Source organism: the organism of the source record quoted next, unplaced genomic scaffold (assembly GCF_019419815.1).
Source record: "Pyrus x bretschneideri cultivar Hongxiangsu unplaced genomic scaffold, Pyrus_bretschneideri_v1 Contig7, whole genome shotgun sequence".
Taxonomy (NCBI): Eukaryota; Viridiplantae; Streptophyta; class Magnoliopsida; order Rosales; family Rosaceae; genus Pyrus; species Pyrus x bretschneideri.
The window spans coordinates 4,566,137-4,584,784 of NW_025999809.1; the positions used below are offsets into that span (position 1 = coordinate 4,566,137).

An 18,648-nucleotide genomic window follows, 5' to 3' on the forward strand; every position below is an offset into this window, starting at 1 on the left:
ACCATATTTCCCTCATTCCCTCTAGCCTTAGTGTGTCTTCCCTAACCCTAGGGTCCACCAGTGAGCAAGAATAATTTCAACCAGAAAATAATCAACAAAATGAACCAATTTGTGCATCTAATCCAGGTCGTTCAATGACCACTTGCTCCAAAGCTAGAATCCATAAAAGAAATCCTAAGTATGCATTGCACGTTGTTACTAATGATAAAGTTGTTGAGCCCATGTGTTTCAGTCAGGCAGTTAAACACCAGGAATGGAGGCATGCTATGGTTCAAGAGTTCAATGCCCTACAAAGGTGTGGAACATGGGAACTGGTTCCTTATCAACCTATGATGAATTTGCTTCCCAATAAGTGGGTCTAAAAGATTAAAGGAAGAGCTGATGGTTCAATAGAATGCCATAAAGCATGGTTGGTTGCGAATGGGTTTCAACAGAAGCATGGCATTGATTACACCGAAACGTTTAGTCCAGTGGTCAAGCATAGTACTATTCGTTTGGTACTAAATCTTGCAGTCTTTAACTAATGTCCAGTTCGTCAATTGCATGTTCAAAATGCCTTTTTACATGGCTACTTGACAGAGGAAGTGTACATGAAGCAGCCTGTTGGGTTTGTTAACAAACAATATCCGAATCACGTGTGCAAGTTACAGTGAAGTTTGTATGGTTTAAAACAAGCACCACGAGCATGCTTACAACGTTTTTCAAACTTCCTGCTTCATTTGGGTTTCCAAGAATCCAAGTGTGACTACTCTTTGTTCGTGTTCAATCAAAGAAGAGTTTATTTGATTTTGTTGATATATGTGGACAATATTTTGCTTACAGGCAATGACCCGGTTCAAATGCATCACTTGATAAAGAAGTTGAGGACACTCTTTTCCGTGAAAGATTTAGGACCTCTTCACTATTTTCTCTATGTTGAAGTGTCCTATTTCAATCATTAAATGCGTCTTAGTCAGACAAAGTATGCCTTGGATCTCTTGAAACGCACCAAGTTTGTTGATGCGAAGCCTATTTCCACTCCAGTTCTTGTAGGGCAAAAATCGAGCATGTTTACCGGAGAGCCTCATCCTGATCCACATACTTACAGAAGTATTGTTGGCACCTTGCAGTACTTGACAATCACGCGTTCTAATCTCTCGTACGCTGTGAACCAGGTATGCCAGTTTATGCACGCTCCAAACCATACTCGTTGGACGGCTGCGAAACGTATCCTTCGATATGTGAAGTCCATTTATGATAATGGTCTTCTTTATAAACCTGGTAGCATGCTTCTCAATGCATTCTCTGATACCGATTACGCTGAAGATCCAAATACACGGCATTCAACAGGAGGATTTTGTGTCTATTTGGGTTCCAACTTGGTTTCATGGAGTTCCAAGAAGCAGAAAACAGTTTTTAGATCGAGCATAGAGGCTGAATATAGACAATTGGCCTATACTGTAGTCGAGCTATCATGGTTGAGATCTTTGTTTTGTGATTTGCAGCTTACTTTGGTTCGTCCACAAATTTGGTGTGATAATGTTTCCTTTATTGCCTTGGCATCGAATCTTGTGTTTCATTCACAAACTAAGCATTTGGAGGTCGATTACCATTACATAAGGGAGAAAGTTGTTCGTGGTGAACTTCTGGTAAATTTTATATGTTCACAGGACCAAATGGCAGACTTGGTTACAAAAGGTTTGTCTTCATCGATGTTCAAGCTTTTGGTGTCCAAGCTTCCAGTTCTTCCTCGTCCTGTCAGCTTGCGGGGGGATGTTAGACGAAGTCCTCACTTAGTTAAAGTCAACACCAGTTCAAGTGTTTGAGTTGTCTTCTAATTCTTATCTTCAAACAGTTGGTTAAGTTTATGACTTTTATATATTTTGTAGCTGCTTAACTCTCTTATCTGTGTATATTTGAATTTCAAATATTCCTTGTAAATGGGGCTTTCAAACCCTAAATGTAATCTCAAATGTATTATAAATACAAGCAACCCAACGTTATTTGGGTATGCACATTGGTGAGAAACTTGGCATTCTGTTATAGCTTTTCCAACCTTCCATAACTTTGTACAGCAACAACATGAGCAAGTGCTCAACAAATGCATGACCAATAGTCCTTGGAACCACAATGGTAACATATGTCTATTTCTATGGTGGTTGTGCCTTACCTTTATTCTTGAAGTTGAAAGTTTTGAGATCTAGAGAATCGCACTTTGAAACCACAACGGTAACACATGTCTATTGGACCCAAAAGTGTGGCAAGCGTTATTCATTGTGGGAAGCTGAGATATCCACCAACACATGAAGCCACAGGGTATTCTCTTGTTTACAATCAGCTCTACCCTTTTGAAGGCCTCCAAAATTACACTTCCGGAATCATCCATTATGTTCGCCTCACAGGTTTGATTTCGTTTTCTTCTTATTGTCTTCAAAGTTTCAATGGAGAATTACAAAGTTGGGTTTTGCTGAAATGACTGAACTTTTAAATCCCCCAAACATAAGTTGTGATAGAATGTGGTTCTTCTGATAAGTTGGTGATCTAATTATTGTTTCGATGTAGGGTTGAAAACAAATACACTATACTTTTATCAATGCAGGGATCCTTCTATACCTGCAATGAGTGAAATCCACCATTTCAGGACCATGCCAGTTTCTGGTCCTCGGAGCTACCCGGAGAGAATAACAGTTGTGGGAGACCTTGGCCTTACTTACAACACAACTACCACAATAAGTCAGTTGACAAGTAACAATCCTGATCTTGTTCTAGTGATTGGTGATGTTACTTATGCAAACCTCTGCCTCACAAATGGAACTGGCTCTGACTACTATTCTTGCTCATTTCCAAACTCTCCGATACCTGAGACCTATCAGCCTCGATGAGATTACTGGGGAAGGTTAAAACATAAATTGCTTTATTTCTATGCACGCAATGGCTGCTGTAAATTGTGGCATAGAACTTGTTTTCTTATGTTGTCATTGCTGGATAATTTGTGTAGGTATATGCAGAGTTTAGTGTCCAAAGTTCCGATAATGGTTGTTGAAGGGAACCATGAAATAGAAGAACAGGCTGAAAATAAGACTTTTGAGGCTTATAGTTCTTGGTTTGCATTCCCATCTGAAGAAAGCGGATCTTCGTCCACATTCTACTACTCATTTAATGCAGGGGGGATTCATTTTATCATGCTTGGAGCCTACACTGACTTTAGCAAATCAGGTAATTAAAGTTTGCCTAATTTTTGAGTTTATTCCTTGCCTAAATATTCCTATTTTTGCAATTCTTTTTCTTTACAAGTCATTTCTTTATTGTTTCTATCCCCATTAAATCAGTGATCACTTTGCCTACAGGGAAACAATACAAGTGGCTGGAGCAAGATTTGGCTAATGTGGACAGATCCACAACTCCCTGGTTGGTAGCTACTTGGCATCCTCCCTGGTATAATACCTACGAGGCGCATTACAGAGAGGCAGAATGTATGAGGTTGGAAATGGAAGAGCTATTGCACTCTTATGGTGTTGATATAGTGTTCAATGGACATTTAAGTAACGATAACCACCAATGATTGTCACAATCTTTGATAGGTAACAGGTTTCTTTCTTATAGCCGGAAACCATGTGGAAGAAGTGGTATAAGGGTCCTTCGACCGAGGCTTTCTTGCATACCAGTAACCAGATAGTGATAGAAAAAAAAAAAGGAACTGCAGTTTATGCTTCGAACTTTTGAGAAAATAAATTTAATATGAAATTAATTGGTACTTGGTTCCCTCATTGCTAAAACACATAATACAAATCTTATTTGAAACGCTATCAGAAACAATGACCATAGCTTCAAACTCGTATCACAGCAATACCATTTGGTTCCGATCCCAAGCATGTTTTTATTCAGTTGTCCTTAGTGTCTATGAATGATGAACAATTTTCCTTATTGTAACTAAATATCTTTTTGCTTTAAAATGCACTGAATGTTCTTCTGTTTTCTTGAATAAAACAATAGGTTCATGCCTACGAGAGATCGAATCAAGTTTATGATTACAACTTAGATCCCTGTGGTCCTGTATATCTCACCGTTGGGGACGGGGGTAATCGGGAGAAGATGGCAGTTCAACATGCTGACAAACCTGGTCATTGCCCAGAGCCATTAACTACTCTTGACCAACACCTAGGTGCAGGTGCCTTTTGTGCAGAGAACTTCACCTCCGGCCCAGCAGCAGGTAAATTGTGTTGGGATCGGCAACCGGATTACAGTGCTTTAAGAGAAAGCAGCTTTGGCCATGGGATCCTTGAGGTACTCCTTTTTCTGTGTTTCTGTTTGGTAAATATGCAGTTTGACAATGCATTCAATTTTCTATAAACGTTATACTTAATTTGTATGACCCTACACTACATATGATACAACTTGAAAATGATTGATGCAAATATGAGCATGTGCTTGATAGTCAATGGGCATGGAAACTTTCTATGCCCATTGACTGTCAAGCACATGTTGTTGTACTTTTAACATTACCCATGTGTGGTCTTTCTATTAGAAAGACCACACATGGGTAATGTTAAAAGTACAACACCAGCCCAAATAATAAAGAGTGGCCCATGATGAAGAAACAAAGGAGAAAGCATGCATATGCTAGAATCTTCTAGCATGAGTGTGTTGGTGGGAACAAGCTAGAATTGTCTAGCTATTTGTACAAATTTGTGGTCATAAGCAAAAGCCCCTGACAGTGGGTTGGTTCTAGAATAACAAGAAGATTAGTATTATGTATAGCCCATGTCGGTGGGCCAATAGGATAGTCGGTTAGCAAGCCTATAAATATGAGATAGGTGTATTTGAAGTAACCAACCAAGTAAGCTTGTAAGCAAGCAAGCAAGTGAGAGTGAGAAGAAAGAGTAGTCTTGTAAGAGTGTGAGTGGTCTAGAGTTTGTCTCTAGAAAGTGAGTAAGTGTCATAGCTTCCCGAGAGTGTCCTTGATAGTTTGTGTTTTAATATTTTATGTGTGTAATACAAGTAATTAGTTTACTTGTGTTGTCTCTCCAACACTTGTGTTAGAGTTGAGTACTCTAAGTTTTTTTCCCAACAATTGGTATTAGAGCAGCACGATCAATGACCGTCTCTATTGAAGCTTTTGAGAATCGTGAGAAGTTTAGTACTTCACAAGATTATTCGTTAATCTTGTTCGGCTTATCGAAGCTCTGCCGACACGATGGGAGACCTTCAAGTTGTTGGAGGAATCAAAAAGTTGAACAAGAAAAATTACAACACATGGGCGACGTGTATGGAGTCTTACCTACAAGGCTAAGATCTTTGGTGTGACAGCCTATTCCGGATTTTTGAACCGTGGGGGTGAAATGACGATTTTGCCCCTAGCATGTTGGTTTCGTTGTGTGGTTGTTTTGGGTTTTGTTTGGCTGGTTTTGGATCACACACACCTTCTTACACCCCCTCACCCATTTCCCTGTCCCGTATCCTGTCCCTTTCTCTCTTTCTTCCATTTCTATCCCCACTTGTATGGACACACCCAAAAACCATTGAAACCTTCACAGATCGAGGAAACAAATTATATATTCGTGCTCGTGAGGTTCGTAGGAGTCCAACCATACCCATTTCAGGTTAGGATACCTTTGTTTTCACGTTGAACTCGGGATACCCCGATTTGGTCACTGTTCATGCACACGCTAATTCTTGTGTTATTGGAAATTTCAAGCTTGTAGGAAGCTTGGTGAGGTCCTTAGGAGGCTCGGGGTGGTTCGTTTGAAAGTTTTGGACGTCGGAATTGTGAGTTTCAAGCTTGGCCGGAGTTGGTGTGTTTTCCCGGTGAGATTCCGTGTGTGTTTAGTGCTTGAAAGTGGTATGGATTTGTTCCTCTTGTTGTAAGCTTCATTTTGGTACCAATTTTGTGAAATTTGGTTCAAAAACGAGTGAGATACAAGGTTTTAAAGTTTTCCCGGCGCTGGAGCTTTGCCGGAGAAGATGACGAAATATTCCGTCAGTTTGGACGGAATATTCCTAACGGCGTTAACGGAATCCGTCAGAGTTAACGAAATATTCCTGACGGCGTTAACTGACGCCGTCAGTGTGCCAAGCACGTGCCTGCGCATAGGCGGCGCGTGGGGGCATGTGCAGCAGTGGAAAATTTTTCTAAAAATATGGGGATGTTCCTGAGGTTGAGTAGATCACGTTGGTATATTCATACACCACATTTGAGCATTGTATGAGAAGTTATTTCGTGATGTTGGTTATGTGCTTTAAAATTAACATTTTTATAGTTATTTCGCATATAGGTGAAACCTATCTCAATGACGAGCGCGGTCACTCGAGGCAAGGGGGTTACGACCCTTCTACATACCAATGAGTGGGCTTTTGATTTTCCGTATATACCTATATACTTATACTTTTCCCAGAAAGTGAAATGAAACGTTTATACGTTTATATGCCATGCTTATGGTTTGCCATTTATTTACGCATTATTAGTCGCATATGTAAATATATGTTTGGTGCTGCGGATGCACATGTAAGTGCCAGGTGAGTTATGATTTATGTTTATGTTCAGTATGATTTGAGATGCATAGAGAGCTCATAACCTGCACCCCCGGTGTTAGTGCTCCCGCCCAGAGTTGGGCACAGTCCTTCACGTGATGTTCACCTTCCGCACCACACACTCATCTTGGATCCAAGTTAGGTGCACAGTCCTGTCGTACAGACCACTTTAGGTGGTTCCGACTCGTAGGTGACCCACGATTAGTCACCCAGCCTTCACGTGATCGTAGCACTTAAGCGTACTTATTACACACCCAGTCCTGTCGTACAGACCACTCTAGGTGGTTCCGACTCGTGTGCAAGTATATTAGTGAGATAGAGACTTAGGCTCTAGATTCAGCCGTACAGGTCACGTTAGGTGACTCCGGCTGACAGATTTCATGACATTGATTTGACATTACCTGAGCGCTTGCATTTTATTTCGAGGCATTTGGCATGGCATATTTTTGAGCATGACTTATATATATATATATATATATATTCTATTTTTCTGGGAAGTATACAGGTTTTACGGCGAGGGGTTAGAATCTTGTTTTTGAAATGGTTTTTGAAAAGCTTTGTTTTTGCCCACTCACACTTTCTGTTTTGCGCCCCTCTAGGTTCTAGTTGGCTAGTACTTGTGGTGGCTCCCCAGAGGATTTTCCCGGCATACCTGACAGATTATCACCAGTGTAGGACCACATTTGGGTGTGTTTATGTAGTGCTGTTTCTCCCGGACTGCATTAGGTCTTCGTGCTCTGAACTTTGTTTTCACACTTACGCTTGCACATGTACGTTCTTACTTTGTGTAAAGCTGGTTTTTATTTATTCGTACTTTTATTATTATTTTATTCACTTCCGCACTATGCACACGGTTACGTCACTTCCACGTGACGGCCAGCATGCCCTGATCTCGATCGGGGTGTGTCATTTGGGATGTCGTTAGCTGTAATGAAGTTACGCAGCCAGAAGAAGACACCAGTGGCGCTCTGCAGAAATGGAAGATCAAGGCAGGTAAGGCAATGTTCGCCTTAAAAACCACAGTTGAAGATGACATGTTGGAGCACATACGGAAGGCCAAGACACCAAAAGAAGCGTGGGACACCTTCGCCACACTCTTTTCAAAGAGGAACGATACAAGACTGCAGCTTCTCGAGAACGAGTTATTATCAGTGGCCCAAAGGGACATGACAATTGCACAGTATTTCCACAAAGTAAAGTCTATTTGTCGTGAACTTTCTGAATTAGATCCCAGTGCTGCCATTGTAGAATCCAGGATAAAAAGAATAATTATCCATGGATTGAGACCCGAATATCGAGGCTTCGTTGCCGCTATACAAGGATGGCCAAGATGCGAGAATTACTTGACACTCAAATTAAACCCTCGTTTGACAATTGTAGTAGAATGGATAAGTGAGGGATCGTTCTAGACCGGGGATTAGGAGGGCTTGCTAAAACCTTCTAAATTGACTTAAAAACATAAAAACTCAATATAAAACACTATTTAATGCTCGAAGAAAGCAAAACTAAAAATAAGAAAGATTAAGACTAAGACTTCAACGAAATAGGGGGGAATGGGATTTGGACGAATTTAAACTAAAATGGATACTTGGAAACAAAACAAATTGTAAATATGGATAGATTGTAAACAAGTGTTGTGAAATTAGATGGTTGGTGAATTAGCTAGAGGTTCTTTCTCCACACATGATATTTATGCATATGAATCAATTTCCAGTTATTCCTTCATTGAATTATGAACGACAATGCCCCAAATTAACCGTGACATCACTAGTTAACCCTCAGATTTTCCTTATATTATTGGATTGGATGACATCATTCGACAACCCAAAACATTCTCAAAAGTTCCCTACATGTCATCATAATAGAGATACAATCGAAGATCATTAAGAATAATGAAAACCATAAGCATTGACAAAGCATTTGCAACTATGACATCATGTTACTCATGCTAAGAATTAAACTTAACGCGATCGTGACAAGCGACCTTCACTACTTTCAAGTATAAGTTAGTAACGATTATGTGAAACCTTCTTAAACTTTAGCCACATACTCATGCATGCTAATTAAGTGTCGACCCTCAATCAACAAACACAAATAAGTTAATCATCAAATAGTTAAGCCAATTGCATTCACGAATCAAGAGTTCATAACCGGAATTCATCAATTCATATTACATAAATAATCATGGTATTGAAATCACCCCTAGCCAAAAAGGGTTTAGTTCCTCATAACTTTAAAATCAAAGAAACACCTAAACATTCTAACAACTCAAACGTGAATTGTATGAACGTTTAGGCACTCTTCTCTTCCATTCCTCATATTACAAAACAAAGAGAATTGAATTTAAACATTGAAATCAAAGAAACGCGTAAACATTCCAACAACTCAAACGTGAATTGTATGAACGTTTAGGCCCTCTTATCTTCCTCTTTATTGTGGCACAAGGACTAAGGGATGTTGTTGGTGTGTTGAATGGATTGGGGGATTATGGAAATGGAAGAAATGGAGGAGAAATGGAAGGAAATGGAGAGAAACTCACGGCTAGGGAGAAGATGGAAGTGTTTGTGGTGTGTTGTGTATGAAATGAGATGATCTTTGAATGAATGAATGCAAGGGTATTTATAGGAGGAGTGGAGGTGTATATGGTTGTTTGTTTAATGTGTTTGTGTATTATGATGAATGCATGTGAGTTAAAGAGGGAGAATGTGGTGAAATGATGAAGTAGGAAGGTGGAAATGCATGTGAGATGTTGGAAAGGAAATGGGAATATGAGTAGGCCACGGCATGGGAGTTATTTTGTTGGTGTAAATGTGCCATGGTTGCAATGATAAAGAATAAAGGGTGCATGTGGGGTGGAATTGAATGAATGCAAAGTGAATGAATAATGAAATGAGTTAAAGAGGGAGAATGTGGTGAAATGATGAAGTAGGAAGGTGGAAATGCATGTGAGATGTTGGAAAGGAAATGGGAATATGAGTAGGCCACGGCATGGGAGTTGTTTTGTTGGTGTAAATGTGCCATGGTTGCAATGATGAAGAATAAAGGGTGCATGTGGGGTGGAATTGAATGAATGCAAAGTGAATGAATAATGAAATGAGTTAAAGAGGGAGAATGTGGTGAAATGATGAAGTAGGAAGGTGGACATGCATGTGAGATGTTATGCATAGTTTAAATGGTTGAAATGTGTAGATGATTATGAGTATGATAAGTGATAAATGAATGATATGTGGTGAGTGATAAGTGAATGGAAGTGATAAGTGATAAGTGAATGGAAGTGATAAGTGAAAGGTTTGATAAGTGATAAATGAATGATATGTGGTGATAAATGAATGATATGTGGTGAGTGATAAGTGAATGGAAGTGATAAGTGATAAATGGACTAATTTAAAGGGCTAGGGTTTAAGTACATAGAATGGGCCTAAAATAGGTTGGTTTGCATGGCATAATATGTTTGATTGGGCTAGAGGTTTTCCATGGCTCAAAGGATTTGTTTGATTGGGCTAGGCCCTTTGTTTGATGTCCCCAAAGAGCATACAAGGCTTCAATTTCGTCCATCCTCTTTGCTCCATGATTAAGCTATCCAATCCATGCCCAAAAGTGCCCCAAATAGCCTCAAAATGCACTTTCTTGCTCCCTAAGCCCTTAAAACCTGAAAACACACAAAAGAAGCATAAAGGACTAAAATAACTATGAATTACCAACATAGATGCACGAAAACAAGCTAAGTAAGTCGCCTAAATATGCTCCTATCAGCCAACCCAACCATCATTTGTTGAGTTTGAGAATTTGCTTGCTGATCAAGAAGCTTTGGCAAAGCAAATGGGAGGGGTCTTGTTAAGAGGTGAGGAGGAAGCGCTCTACACCAAAAGTAAAGGCAGCTTTAAGCAGTATGCTGGTGATAGATCTAAAATAAATGATGACAAGGAAAAAGGTCATCAAGGAGGAGGGAGTTCTCGACCAGGAGGAGCTCCAAAGTATCACGGCAACTGTGATCAGTCCCAGAATAATAAAAGATTTGAGGGCAAGTGCTACAATTGTGGAAAGAAGGGCCACATGGCGAAGGATTGCTAGTTCAAAAGGCCTGTAGAAAGTAACGTCGCCAACTTAGAAAAGAAAAGTGAAGATGATTGGGACGTCGTTACGTCTCTAGCCCTGGAGGAAGAATGAGACGCTGAGGCATCTGTTGCTATAGAGAAGAAAGAGTCAGCTCTCACAGCAACAAGTCCAAAGTCGATTGACTACCAGAATGATTGGATCGTGGATTTAGGCTGCTCAAACCATATGACAGATGATGAGAAAAAGTTACACAATCTGATTGAGTACAAAGGAGGTCGCTTAGTAGTGACGGCTAACGACTCGAGGCTACCAATTGCTCACATCAGTAAGACAGTAATTGAGCCCCGATACAGCATTAACCATGTGCCGCTTCAAGATGTCTACCAAGTTCCAGGTATGAAGACAGTAATTGAGCCCCGATAGCTTGTGTCGTAATATTTTCCTGTGTGTAATACAAGTAATTAGTTTACTTGTATTGTCTCTCCAACACTTGTGTTAGAGTTGAGTTCTCTAAGTTTTTCCCCAACAGGTAATGTTATGGAACCAGTTTAAATCACTTTCACCATTCCACTGCAACATCACGAGAAAATCACTGAGCACAAATATTTGTTTATACGGAGTGCGAAAATCCTATGACTGACTTGAATACCCTTGATCGGTTATTGAGTAGCAAACATAGATGTAGGCTAGTAGGCTAGAAGTTTGCTGAGAATGTATATACTAGAATTACAGCTCAGTTTCACCACCTGGATTACACGCTAAGCGTGCATTTTGATGTGCATAACTTGCAGGTGAAGAATGAGACTTGGGCTTTGTGGACATGGTACCGGAACCAGGACTCCGACAATAAAATTGGAGATCAAATTTATATAGTGAGGCAGCCTGATAAATGCCGCATCCGCCATGTGTTCGAAAGTTGGCTTGCTGACCTCTAAGTCTCACTGCTGCTTGCTGGGAAAATTATTATTAAGATCCCAAATCAGTTGACCATTCTTATCTAGATAGGAATAGGACGGAAGGTGCATAAAGAGTAGGAAGATGGGGTTTCACCTATGTATACACACTATAAATATATATATATATATATATATATATTTGGGGTTGGTGGGGGTTGGGTGAGGGCATAGGGAGAGAGAGAGCGCAGAAGAGGAGCAACTCCGCTATTGCTGTATGTAAATGATAAAATCTCATTTATACATCTCCATTGTAACTTGAATGTATACTCTCTCAACCAATTTATACAACAACAAACGTGTAAGATTTGTTCCTGGAGCAATTTCGGATATCAAATTCTAAACTAATTGCGTCTCTTGTTGAGTTATTGCAAATTGGTTCAACTGATGAACCAAAAATTTCCCCTCCGCTTATTGTGAAGCCGAGAAATTTTTTGAAGTGACTTTTATTTGTCACTTGGTGTTACCAGTTCACTAATGTTATGGTGGTACTACTTATAAGGGTGGTGTTTCGACAAAATCATTAGCTCCCGAGCTCACACTGCATCCCATCTATAAGTCATTCGGAGTTTGGACGGAGTGATGAGGTTCGCTATAACCTCCGTACAAAAAATCTTCAACAACTTCCCGTTCATTGTATTCTCCATTGAATTCCAGGCCAGAGGTTCCACCTCCATCTCTAGAGATTATCATCACCTGTTGTTTCTGTGAATAATATAATTTCTTACCGTCCCTTGTCCAAAGCATTTGTAATATTGTGCCAATTATGTTATATATTTGCAGGATGCATAGCAATTTGGTGTCAGTAAAACTTTGTCTGCCGCATATTTGATCATGTTTTAACTTAGGAACTTCATGGTCTAGTTAATTTTGACGGATTTGAAAGGCTTCTAAAACAAATTAGAATCAAACTTTCGAATTTACTACCCCAAACAAATTGCACTGCAAATTACCATAATCAGAATTCATCTGGTCATGTACATACTACATAACATTTACTTAGGATATGAAATGGTGAGATCGATAAATTCGAAATCATCATTATATTGTTGTTCTTATTACATTAATATAGATATATGTAGCCACTATATATACCTATTAGAGTGAATACCATACCAATGCCCCACAATTTGTTGTCCCGACACAATCGGCCGGATTCGCAGCGTTGTAGTCAAAACAGATGACGATTTCCAGCAGATAGCTCACCCCAACATACTTGCATATAAGGAGAGGTTTTTTTCCCTCCTATAGTCCTTCAAGGTCGATGTAACGATATTGATATCCTGGTACAATCCCAGTTGTTTGAGACAATAGATGTTGTGCATTGTAGGTAAACCATAATCTATAAGCTTCATGGAAGTATTGTGTCTGGGAAAATTTATTGTCCGAGCACCTGCCGTGCTTGTTGTACTCATGCGCCCAGAAATCCATATTTGTCCGTCTAATGTTGAAGTTGTGCCAGGAATTGGACAAAAGTAATTGCAGAGAATGATCAGGATTCATCTGAAGCACAAAGACGAGAAGTTACAAGCATTTCAGAGAGCTGCAGGAGAAAAAACAAACTGAAATGGGTATATATATTCGATGTGTACCTCATTTCTGTTGAATACGGTACCAGCGCAGAGTATAGGTGCAGATGGATCGGTAAAGTTGCTCGGCCAGAGGCCGTGTGTCGTAAAGGTATGCCGCAGAACTGGTTGGTTTCCACAAATTCCATTCCGGAGGCAGAAGACGAATGGGGATTGCTGGACGAATTGGAAGATATCATATGGTGTGGCAGCATTGCTCTTTCCGAGATAAGTGACGAAGCATAGAGCGATGACAACGAGAACAATCTTGAAGAAGTGCATGGTTGTCAAGCAATTATCAAAAGAACAAAGGGTGGCAGGGAGGATGGGATGAGAAATAATAAGGAAAGCTAAAGAGTGAAGCAAGTGTGAATTTTCAAAGAAATGAAGAGGTGTTTAAATAGTTAGAGTTGATTAAGGTGAAGCTAACTAGCAAAGATGATAATAATTAAGGTCAAGTAAGTGTGAACATATCCTGAACTAGGGAATGCCTCTTTCTTGTTATGCAAGGCTTTGCATTCTCATATGCATGCTATAAAGGGTGGTAACCGTGTAGTGGTTGATTCATCATCAACCCAATCAACCCAATTATAGTGGTTCCTCATGTATCAGATTCAGACCCTAAGCAAGCTAATAGTCTCATTTTTTAGATTATAATTCTATTTTAGAAATCCATTCAGGACCACGCTAGCTAAATATGGTTCCAATCGAATAAATACAGAAACGATTTGGACATTGTTTGTGTATCTTATCTTGTAAATTGGAGTTTCAACCACTACCTTCTAGCAGTGGTAATTCTTATCTTTGAAATTTTGGAGCTCTCCTTTCCATGGTTTCTATTCAACTTACTTATCCCGTTTGCAGATAATTAATTATCTTGTGGATTAAGTAAATAGCTATTTAAATTTGCTGCTACTCACCCTGGAGCTAGCCTTCGGACCAGGGAAATCATATTGTCCTATAGACACCAGCTTCGTTGCTGCAAGGCGACACCGCAGGGTGGATATCTGCGGGTACTCGTCATTTCATTTCATGGTTGTATTGCTTCACATTTGCAGATTGTTAACACAACATGCCTTCCGTTTAGTTAATTCATTAATAAACATGATCAAATATACAACATACAAATAGTTAGAATTGAGGTTAAGTGTAGAGTGTAGAGAAAGATTAAGTTGAATCTAGCCAGCAAAGATGATAATAATTAAGGTCAAGTGAGTGTGAACATATTCGGAATTAGGGAATGCCTCTTTCTTGCTGCCCAAGGCCATGCATTCTCATGCTATAAAGGGTAGTAACTGTGTAGTGGACGATTCATCATCAACCCAATTATATAAAGTGGTTCATCATATATCACATTCAAACCCTAAGCTAGCTAGTAGTCCACATTTTAGATTATAATTCTGTTTCAAAAATCCATTCAGGACAACGCTAGCTAAACATGGTTCCGAACGAAAAAATACAGAAACGATTTAGGCATTGCTTGTGTATCTCATCTTATAAAAATGTACAACTTACAATACACTTAATTTCGAACATTGTTTGTGTATCTCATCTTCTTCGTTGAAAGGCAACACTGCAGGGTGGATATCTGCGGGTAGCCATCATTTCGTTTCTTGGTTGTATTGCTTCATATTTGCAGATTGTTGAACATGCCTTTTCTGTTTAGTTAATTCATTAATCAAACATGATCAAATATACTCGTAAATTTTTAATCGACTCCAAGTTTCTTAAAGACATCCGTAATTTGGACAACAAAAGGATTTCATTACTTTCGATGTCTACGTACACATGTACTTGTTGCCTTCCGTGACCGAAACCATACTCTTCACATATACAACGGGTGAATGATTTGCTTTGCACTCTGGAAAATAAGAAGGTGGCAGAGGAAAAATGGGAATAATCCTTACAGCACTTTGAATGGGTAGATTTTTTAACTTTTTAGTGCCGAGGTTATAGCATACTATGCCTCCATTTTCCTCTAACATAAGAACCTCGTTGCTTTTCCACATTGCCGATGTGTTCTGCAGGAGCAAGGGGGACAATGAGAACCATGGGATCTTGGCAGCAAAGTGTTTTGTCCAAACACCGCCCTCATTATTCGCACCACCACGAGAATCATCATCCATGAGCCACATTTCAAAGGGTAGTGTATCACCACCTTCAAAAGTATTATAATTCAAGCGAAAAAGAGCGATGGATTCATTCCACACCTTAAGACACATTTGAATACCAATTCCTTCGAAATCATTGAACTCTAGCATCTCATGTGGTAACAGTATGTCATGAAACACCTCACGACTCATGTCAAACAAAACGATCACTCGCCTAATCTTTTCTTCCTCCTGACGGCCAGCATCATAGAAATGGACAAATTCCTTTTGTTGCTCACTTCCTATCCAATAACACATCCCCTTGAAGTACACCTGAAAAGTTTCAGGCCAAAGGAAAGTAGTTTCCGTTTCTAAAGAACAAGGCTCGATCTCTCTCCAAGAATTAGTTCCCAAGGTATACACCACTACCTTGAGAGGATGAATAATCAAATGTTGTGTGCCGCCATGCAATTCTGAACAAGAAAATCCAATTTTGACAACTTTGTAATCTTTAGATTTAGGATCATAGCCTAATCCCAAAACATCATGGAACCGATTTGTTAGTGGCATGTAAGGCATATCCAACCACCAAGGATGAGGATCCCTAAGGGATGCTTCCTCGAACCAATCTGGAATGTATGTCTCCGAGGGAAGGACCCTGAATTCCTGAATTGCCGGATTCCACAAAAGCACCTTAGTAGAATTAGGTCGAGCTAGACAAATGATCCCATTACAATGACCTACAACGTGAAATGATTGATCATCTCCAATCTCTAGACTCATAGCAAGAGGAACATCGAAGTCCTCGATCCCAGAAAGAGTGCTACACTTGTGCACAACACCATCGTCGTCATCAACAATGACATTGTCAAAAGTAAGTACTGAGAATACGGATTGAAATTTGTCCCTGTTTGGGTCCTCTGTAGAAGGGAATAACATTCGCTTCAAAAGGACACGAGTGGATTGATCGTCCAGCAAGGAATGGGAGAGGTGCTTGTCGACGAACCTGGGATCGTTGATGAGAGCATGCCACCATTTAGCGACGCACTTGAATCGCATCAGAGATTTCGGAGGCAGAGTTGACAGAATATTCACCAACAAATATTGTCCAATTTTGGATGTTTTGTTCGTCATTTGTGCAATGTCAATTATGGACCTCACCCTTGTTCTTCTACACACACAAAAAGATCAGAAGATTCCACAATCACACATTCTCTCTAATTAAGCAGATTCTCAAAAGCTCATCATCATCTGGCATTGCTATTTCTTGTTTAAAAAAAAAAAAAAAAAAAAAACTCATGGATACATTCAAAAATTTAACCCTACTGAAAATGCCAATTGAAATTCAAAAGCGAAATAAGAATTGAAGCAAAAAAAGTATCCTTCTTTCGTTTAAAAAAAATATAAACTGAAATTGAATAATAAAAAGCTAGAAATAAAGCTAGAAATTCGGCCGCGGTTTGCAGTCCCCAATTTAGTGTCTTCTTTGTATACCCTCCGCACTCTCACATAATATATATATATATATGTATGTATGTATGTATGTATATGTATATGTATGTATATGTATGTATATGTATATGTATATATGTATATATGTATCAATGTATACCCTCTACACTCTCACATAACTCTAACCTTCTAACCACCTTGCCACCTATACAACAATCTCAATTAATTACTAGTCTAATACAACAACCACAAAAAACTAACTAGCTCAAAGTTTTATCACCAATTGAATCTTTAACAATACTATCGTGTTGTGTAGCACCCGTTAAAATAAACGTGTAAAATGGTCCGACCCGAAATCGACCCGATAATATTAACAAGTAATATGATCCAACCCGTTACCCGTTAAGGAAAATATATTTTAAACCAATAAATAATCAAATAAAAAACATAATATTAAATAAGTATATACATACCATATTATCACATTCAAAACATAAAAACGCATTTGTCTTTCAAGTATTACAAATTTACATACCCAAAATAAGAGCATAATAATAAAAAATAAAAAAAACATTAGAACGTTACAAAATATCAAATGTTTAAAAGATTTGCAAAATTAAGGGAGTTATGTTTCAAGGTTTGGAACCTTGCACATTTTCTTACAATCAAACTCTTCAATTTTCATCAATCACTATAGGAAACGGTATTGGAACTTTAACTTGATATATTGTCTTCAAGAGTTATATTGATGATATGTTCAGCGAGACTTTCTACATTAGCACTCTCTTCTCATTTATCCTATGGCTATTGTTTAAGTAAAGTCTTTAATAGTTTTTTAATTAATGTAAAAGTGTGAAAAAATATATATAAACGCTCGTAATGACAAGCTTTACAATTTTCGTGAAGGGATTAACTTTGAAATGTGTCACTATAATCATATAAATCATAGATCAAAATTTAATCGTTGATTGTTGTTTACATTTATGCTTCATTTTTCTCACCAAAGTTTGTTTGTTTGTTTTTTTTTTTTTTTTTTTTTTTTCAGATTTTCTTTTTTGAAAACATGATCTATTAGAAGATACAGGAAGATGAACAGTTCGGATCGTTGACATTATGTTCAGAGTTTTACCATTAGTGAAAATATTGCTTGGTGTTTATAAAGTCTCTACAAACTATATAACACCGACTCATATTTCAATTAACAGTAAATATCGGGACGTGATATCAAAGATCCGAACCATTCATCTTCCTACATCCCCCAGAAGATCATGTTTTCAAAAAAGAAAATTTTTAAAATGAAATTCAATATAAAGAATAAAGCCTAAACGACAATTGACAGTTAAATACAAATTTAAGGTTTATGGATTATAGTGTCGAATTTCGAAGTTGAACCCTTCACAAAAGTTGTAAAGCTTGTCACAATAAGTGATTGTGTGTGTGTGTGTGTATTTTTTTTTTACATTTCTTACACTTCTACAATAATTATTGGGAATTATTATTAACACTCCAAAAATCTCATTGTACACTCCTCACAAGTGTAGTTTTCTTATTAATTATAGAAAGTTTGGAGTGCAAAATGAGATTTTTGAAGTGCCAATAACAATTCCCTAATTATTATTAATTTTATTACTTTTACACTCAAATAAAAAAACACCACTCATGACGGTAAGTGTAACCATTGTCTACTCGTGGAGGAATGACGAATCACGAGTGTTTATATATTCTTTCACATTTTTCATACTTGTAGGGATGTCTCATTGCCTATACTAATACTATACTCGTTGATTTTAATTTTGGACAACAACTTGTTGAGTAAAATTTATCCTATTAATGATAATAAGAAACTCTCATAATAAAAATAAATAAATGGATAAAACTTTTTTTTTTTTAAAACTTATATAGAATAATAATATAAAATATATATATATATATATATTTAATATATAATATACCAATATATACAATAAGACCATTGTATTTTATAATAAATTTTTTAGTAATTAAACTTTAAAATTATAATTT

General features: G+C 38.2%; 2 protein-coding genes and 1 pseudogene across 2 annotated transcripts; 1 reads left to right on the forward strand and 2 right to left on the reverse strand.

The window, feature by feature from the left end:
* The first annotated feature begins 941 nt into the window (after positions 1-941).
* On the forward strand, positions 942-11,846 carry LOC103960005 (annotated as a pseudogene).
* A 915-nt stretch (positions 11,847-12,761) lies between these two features.
* LOC103960003 (ribonuclease-like storage protein) lies at positions 12,762-13,366 on the reverse strand. Its single transcript, XM_048574179.1, has 2 exons — positions 13,109-13,366; positions 12,762-13,019 (listed from the first exon to the last, which is right to left on the reverse strand). Exons 1-2 carry the CDS (start codon positions 13,364-13,366, stop codon positions 12,762-12,764), a joined length of 516 nt encoding a protein of 171 aa, XP_048430136.1.
* Positions 12,925-16,347, reverse strand: LOC103960027 (F-box/kelch-repeat protein At3g17530-like). The gene is made up of 2 exons (XM_009372411.2): positions 14,600-16,347; positions 12,925-13,059 (listed from the first exon to the last, which is right to left on the reverse strand). Exon 1 carries the CDS (start codon positions 16,306-16,308, stop codon positions 14,863-14,865), a length of 1,446 nt encoding a protein of 481 aa, XP_009370686.2. The 5' UTR covers positions 16,309-16,347; the 3' UTR covers positions 12,925-13,059; positions 14,600-14,862.
* Between the last annotated feature and the right edge of the window lie 2,301 nt (positions 16,348-18,648).